Genomic DNA, 7192 nt, shown 5'->3' with positions numbered 1-7192 from the left:
TTGCCTTCATCAAACTCTAACAGCTTTCGCTGCCGATCCGTGTAACTTTTCTGATGACTTTGTGCCGAGAGAATTCTAGCTCGAATTATTTGAATTTGTTTCGTTATCTTAGACATTAATTCAGACCCCAACAAACTCAATTTTCCGGCCTCACATCAATATAATGGATATTGGCATTTCCTCCCATAGAGAGCCACATATGGAGCCATTCCGATGCTCGCATGGTAACTGTTGTTGTACGCAAACTCCACTAGCGGCGTATAACAATCCCAACTCATCGGTTGGTCCAGCACACAAGCTCTCAACATATCCTCTAGCGTTTGTATCATTTTCTCTGATTGGCCATCGATTTGAGGATGGTACATCGTGCTTAGGCACAATTGAGTGCCGAATGCTTTCTGATAAGCTCCCCAAAATCGTGAAGTGAAATGAGGATCTCTATTCAATACTATAGTCATAGGCACACCATGCAATCTCACAACCTCCTTGATGTATAATTTCGCCAACTCCTCCAAAGTATAAGTCATACGAATAGGAAAAAAATGAGCGGACATTGTTAATCTGTCAACAATTACCCACATCGCATCAAATTCTGTACTAGTCCTCAACAAATCTGATACGAAATTCATGGCAATACCTTTCCACTTCCACTGGAGAATCTTCAAAGGTTGCAATGTCCCAGATGGGTTCTGGTGTTCAATTTTTATTTTCTGACAAGTCAAACACATGTGTACTGCCACGTCATTCTTCATTCCTAGCCAATAGAACACCGCTTTCAAATCATGATACATCTTAGTTGTTCCTGGGTGGATTGAAAACCCGCTCTTGTGAGCTTCTGACAACACTTCTTGTCTCAACTCTCCCACATTTGGCACATGAATCCTCTCCTTATACCTCCAAATCCCCTCTCTGTCTTCGGTAACCTCTCCTTGTTTCTTTTGTCTAATCACTTGCGGCATCTTCTGCAACTCCTGATAATCCTGCTGAGCTTTCTGAATTTCAACCTTAAAATTTCTAGAGATGTTTAGCTGGTTCAAGTATACACCCTCAGCCACCTCTTCAACACCCAAGTTAAGATCTGTAAACTTTCTTAGTAACTCCTCTTCCTTAATCATCATCCAAGCGATGCAAAGATTTTCTGCTCAACGCATCTATCATTACATTAGCCTTTCATGGATGGTAGTTCAGTTCAAAATCGTAATCCTTCAGTAGCTCCATCCACCTCATTTGAGGCATATTAAGTTCTTTTTTATCAAAGAGGTATTTCAAGATTTTATGATCAAAGAAGACTTGAAACTTTACTCTATATAGATAGTGTCTCCACACCTTCAATGAAAACACAATTATAGCAAGTTTCAGGTCGTGAGTCAGATAATTTACTTCGTGCGGCCTTAGCTTTCATGAAGCATAAGCCACAATATTTCGGTGTTGCATCAATACACACCCTAGACTCTTTAACGAAGCATCACAATAAACCTCAAATCGCTCATAGGGTTCAGGCAACACAAGTACAGGTGCTGTAGTTAACCTCTCCTTCAGAGTTTCAAAGCTTTCCTCACATTCAGACATCCACACGAAAGGTGCATCCTTGTGAGTTAACTTGGTTATCAGTAATGCAGTCTGTGAAAAATCCTTAATGAATCTTCTGTAGTGACTAGCTAATCCCAAGAAACTTCGCACTTCTATCACAGATGTAGGCCGTCCCCATTCTGTCACCGCCTCAACCTTAGCAAGATCCACAGCTATTCCATTTCGGCTCACCACATGTCCTAAAAACTTTACCTCTTCCTTCCAGAAGTTACACGTGGAAAGCTTTGCATAAAGCTTCATCTCCTTCAAAATCTGCAACGCTATCCGCAAGTGTTCCGCGTGTTCCTCTGCATTCTTAGAATAGGTCAGGATATCATCGATGAACACAATGACAAACTTATCTAAAAAGGGTCAGAATACTCTGTTCATGTAATTCATAAACACATCAGGGGTATTCCTTAACCCAAAAGACATCACAATGTACTCATAGCAACCATAGCAAGTTCTGAAAGCTGTTTTGGGGATATCTTCCTCTCTCACCCTTATCTGGTGATAACCGAACCTTAAATCGATCTTAGAAAACTCCGGCTCCTTGCAACTGATCCATCAGGTCATTAATTCTGGGCAAAGGATATTTGTTCTTCACCGTCACCTTGTTTAATTGTCTATAGTCCACACACAAGCGCATGTTACCATCCTTCTTCTTCACCAATAAAACCGATACCCCCCACGGGAAAATGTAACAGCCCAGACCACGCGCTAGTACGATATTGTCCACTTTGGCACAAGGCCTCACGGTTTTGCCTTTGACAATAAGGATGATAGCCGAAGCCCCCCACACTCACTCGTCAAAACACGTTATGCTAGGAAGAGGTATCCACACCCTTATAAGGCATGCTTCGTTCCCCTCTCCAACCAATGTGGGACCTTACAATCCACCCCCTAAGGGAGGCCAGCGCCCTCGCTGGTACATCGATCCGGACTCCGGCTCTGATACCATCTGTAACAGCCCAAACCACCCGCTAGCACGATATTGTCCGCTTTGACAAACAAGGCCTCACGGTTTTGCCTTTGATGATAGGGATGATAGCCAAAGCCCCCGACACTCACTCGTCAAAATGCATCATGATAGGGAGAGGTATCCACACCCTTATAAGGCATGCTTCGTTCCCCTCCCCAACCAATGTGGGACCTTACAGAAAACACTTGGATGGATAAAACTCTTATTCATAAGCTTTTCCAACTGAACCTTAAGTTCTGCTAGCTCCAACGGTGACATCCTATAAGGTGCAATCAAAATTGATCCTGCTCCAGGCATTAACTCTGTTGCGAACTCTTTCTCGAGGAGGGGAAATTCAGGTATATCTTCAGAAAATACTTCTGGAAATTCACTTACTACAAAAATCTAACTTCAATTATGCTTATCTCTCGATGAACTTGCAGCTAACAGTACAAATTCCTAACATTCATTCCCATTACATTTCACCACAACTGAATTCAAATAATAACCCTTTGCTATAATTTTCCCTTTTGACCCTTCAGACATAAATTGAACCGAACGCTCAAAACAGTCTAATAACACATGGTATTTTGACAACCAGTCCAAACCCAAAATCAGGTCAAGTCCAGTCAGTGGCAAACATATCAAATCGTGAATAAACTTTGTTTTGAATTCGAAAGGGTACTTGTTGACAACCTAGTTTAGTTATCACAACCTTAGAGGCTGGAGTATGCATGTGTAAATCATGGGCTAACTCAGATATTTTCAACCATAATTCGTCAGCTTTCTCAAAGGATATAAATGTAAATGATGTCAAGTGTTATATAAAGCTGTTAAAATCTTGTTACCAACTTCCCAGTTACCTCTTATTAGCGTGTCATACCTAGTAGCACCATCCGCAGTCAGGACAAAAACTCGGCCCTGTTGTTGAGACTTACCAGTATTCTGATTCTTTTTCTTCAGACAATTCCACGACATGTGCCCAGTTCCACCACACGAGTAGCATAAGCCCAAACTGACTCTACACAAACTATCAGGATGATAATTTCCACACCTACTACAGGTCAAGTCATTGTGAGGAACTTGAACTTGCTTTTCTCTTCCTCTTTCTTGGTAATTGTTGTTATTGTTCTTTCAGAAGTTGTTCTGGCCTTGGTTGTATTGAGGCGCACGACTGCCTCTTTTGAAATTCTGACCTCTCAGTGCATAACCCTTGCCTTGGTCCCTCTTATAGAGCTCTCGGTGATCACCCTTCGCCAAAGCGGCCTTTCTCGAGCAATCCTCAACTACTCCGCTCTTGTTCACTAATTCGGAGAAGATTCAGATCTCCATAGGCACAACGGCATTTATTATATCACTCTGAAGACCACCTTCATATTTAATGCATTTTTATTCTTCATAATCTTTTGGAGCACCTTGACACACCCTCGAGAATTGACATAGTTCCTCAAATCTGTTGGTATATTCTACTACCGTCATAGAACCCTACTTCTGCTGCATAAGCTCTAACTCCTTAGTTGTCTCCACTACCAGATCCATTTCCATTTTCAACTTATTTTCCCAGCCTATCAGCAGTAGCTTGCATAGCAGCAGCCATATTCTCTAGAGTAGCCATAGAAATCAATCGAATAACCTCGCTCACGTCCACAAAATGCCATTTGGGTCTTGTCCACACCGAACAATTGATATTAAAGTGATCAATCTCAATATCTCAAGTCTAGTACTTCAAAGTCCCAAAAGTATGCTCATGAACTTGCTATGTTTATCAAGTAGATATCCTAAATAGAATTTACACACAATTCAGAGTATGCTCTAAAGCATAGTCAGTCAGTCCCTCAGGCTCTATGGAAATGAACTACTCTGATACCATAATGTAACACTCTACCACACAGAGCTTTACGCTTAAGTCGTAAATCAGAGGTGGTGAGGCGTTACGACATCTAAAAAAATAAGTATATATATGAAGAATAGTTTAATTAGGAGCCTTGAAAATAAAGATAGATGAAAACAAGAATTATGTCGCGCTCAAAACAGAAAGATGAAGGTAGAAAGCGTAGATTACAAAGACAAAGGAATATATAGTCTCGACCCGCAAAGTTATATTACAAGCTCTAATCTCGACCCGCGAAGCAAAGGCCCGCTAAAAATATATACAACCTAAAAGTACAACAAAAGCATAAACATAAATCCTGTTTCTCCATAATCAACCTCTAAGAGGGGTATATAAATTAAAATACAAAAGGTGGAGAACAAATATTGTTAAGTGCAAAATATACAAGTCCCAAGATGAAATCTTCTCTTCCTAGAGAGAATCTAGCATGCTCAGCGAGGTGCTTCACATCCTGCATCTGTAAAATAAATAATTCCTAACACGGTTGAGAATATCATTCTTTCAAGTTCTCAGTAGGGTAACAGTTCCAAATAGAGACGATGTAAAACAATATGAATCCGCTAGGTGATCCTATACTCTAATCAACCTAAAGTTCAAGCCTAGGGTCCTTTTAAAACCAAACAAGATAATCATAAACTAAATCTCAACTAATAAATGATCTCAGATTCCCAATTACTCTCAATACAAATAATAAATCTTCTTATTCTCAGAATGGTTCCAACCTAGTAATTTCAGTGACAAAACTTATTTAACCATAAACTGCTAATCATCACATTCTCATCCAGAACAACTTTCAATGTCATTACTGCCAGCATGAAGGATCTCTCAGTTATGCAAACACAGACAAAACAATACAAGAAATATACAGATAGAGAGAACAGATGAAGCATTTAGATCAAGTAGCATATAAATACATTTAATCAAGAAGACAAACTAATTATAAGATGCATACCAAAATGATATACACAAATGTATATGATGTATGTTTTTCCTATGGCCAATAAGCTCATCTGTAGGTTATACAGTCAAACCCGACATATCTGGTAGCTAACACTGGACAGTCTCTCGGTAGCTGACACATGATTGTATTTAGGTGTGTCCAAGCGTGTCCAGAGAATAATTTTTCATTTTTTATTAAGANTTCTTATATTGCTTTTAATTTTATAATTAGATCTTTTCTAATATAAAAAATGTTAAAATTAATTGAATATTTCTTCGCAAATTGAAGATATTCATAATTAAAAACCTAACTAGATCTTTGACCGCATAGATTTTAAGAGAAATATTATGTTAATTTTAACGTTTTTGATATAAAAATGACCTAATTACAAAATTTAAAACAGTATAGGGACCCAATTTAAAAGAAAAAAAATAAGAACCTATTTAAAAATTTGATAAAACTATAGAAACAAAAAAAGTAAGCAAACATTTATGTTTTTAAGCACTAAAATTGAATTTGAAAATTTAGAATAATTTTTTAGTATTTAGATAGTTTTATCAAGCAAAATTTATCTTTTATAAGCATATAATGTTAGTTTTATTTTTTCTTTAGTAATACCTAACAAATATTATTATTTTAGATCAATATTGATCAATATTCATCTAGTATTAGTTTATATCCATATTTACAGGAACTTACATACATAAAATAATTTGTACTTATATTTATCAGAATTTACACACATAAATAATTAATACAATTTGCACCCATATCACCACATTTAATAAAATTTGCACACATAATTAATAAAATTTACTTGTTAAAAGACAATTTAATATTTGTAACCAAAATTACTAAATTTTGCTGAATCTCAAGGCTTTTTTTTTAATAATTTTATTGGCGTTATAAACATTAGCATGTAAAAATGATAAGTATTTTTCTTACTATAAAAATATAGAGGAAATATCTATCATATATATTTCTAGAATTGAAGTTATTGATTGCACATTAGAAATTAAAGCTGCTGCTCCAAGCATGCATGCAGTTCAATGTTTTTAATTATTATGATTACAACATAATTAAGGACAACATAGTGATAATCATATCGATAGTGGCGCAGATGAGAAGCTTAGATCCATATATGGACGATTAAAAGCCGTAGTTCCTTGTGGAGGCATCAAAGTTACCATGGAAGAAGCCACCATTGCCATGTCCATTGAATTGGCCACTGTTATTAATGGTAGGGCCAGAACCATGGTTGTTGGTGATGTGGTGGCTGTTACCGTTACCAGAGTACGCACCATTGTTGGTGTTTGGAGCAGCATAGTTCTGGTTCCCGTTGCCATGGTTGGCGAACGAGTTTCCACCCTTCTGTGCTCGTTCCTCGGCTTCAAGCTCTGCAATGAGCATTCTCAAGCGAGATGCCATGGCCTTTTGATGATGATGATGATGTTGGTGTGTTTGTGTTGTGTTGTGATATTGAATGGATTGTTCTTTAGTAAGGTTCAATTTATTTATAGGTGATATGTGTAGTCATAGTCATGTGTTGTTATTGTTTAGGTTTAGCTTCATGATCAAGATAGAATAATTTTTGGACCATACGCACAATGGATTCGTTTTGATAAGGAGAAATAAACTTTAGTCTTTATTGCTTATTACGTTATGGGCATATGCTCTTCCTGCAATTTGGAAAGGGATTTACCCATGCTTCCAATTGAACCGGTCGGTTCAACTCGTAAGTTAACCGAAACTCGACCATTTAATCCATTTGATTGGATAAAAAAAAGCAAAATAAATAAAAAATTAGTAAATTGATTGAATTAGGTTAATT

General features: G+C 37.5%; 2 protein-coding genes across 2 annotated transcripts; both read right to left on the bottom strand.

Moving 5' to 3' along the window:
* Positions 1399 to 3508, bottom strand: LOC107636125 (uncharacterized mitochondrial protein AtMg00860-like). The gene is made up of 2 exons (XM_016339657.1): positions 3394 to 3508; positions 1399 to 1931 (listed from the first exon to the last, which is right to left on the bottom strand). The coding sequence occupies exons 1-2, from the start codon at positions 3506 to 3508 to the stop codon at positions 1399 to 1401; spliced, it is 648 nt and encodes a 215-aa protein (XP_016195143.1).
* Positions 6317 to 6835, bottom strand: LOC107638990 (aspartate and glycine-rich protein; the record flags this gene model as incomplete). Its single annotated transcript, XM_016342392.1, is given in 1 exon segment — positions 6317 to 6835. A coding segment is annotated over 1 exon segment (325 nt), but the record flags the coding sequence as incomplete, so codon positions are not given.

Source organism: Arachis ipaensis, chromosome B04, assembly GCF_000816755.2.
Source record: "Arachis ipaensis cultivar K30076 chromosome B04, Araip1.1, whole genome shotgun sequence".
NCBI lineage: Eukaryota > Viridiplantae > Streptophyta > Magnoliopsida > Fabales > Fabaceae > Arachis > Arachis ipaensis.
Note: the sequence above shows the minus strand (reverse complement) of the source record. Positions and strands in the feature narration are given on the sequence as shown.

Excerpts from the sequence above, each read along its gene's own strand:
- LOC107636125 (XM_016339657.1), bottom strand. The coding sequence starts at position 3,508 with ATGTCGTGGAATTGTCTGAAGAAAAAGAATCAGAATACTGGTAAGTCT. Across the intron at positions 1,932-3,393 it reads GTATGACACGCTAATAAGAG|ATAAGTTTGTCATTGTGTTC; the intron begins GTAACTGGGAAG and ends GACCCTTTTTAG.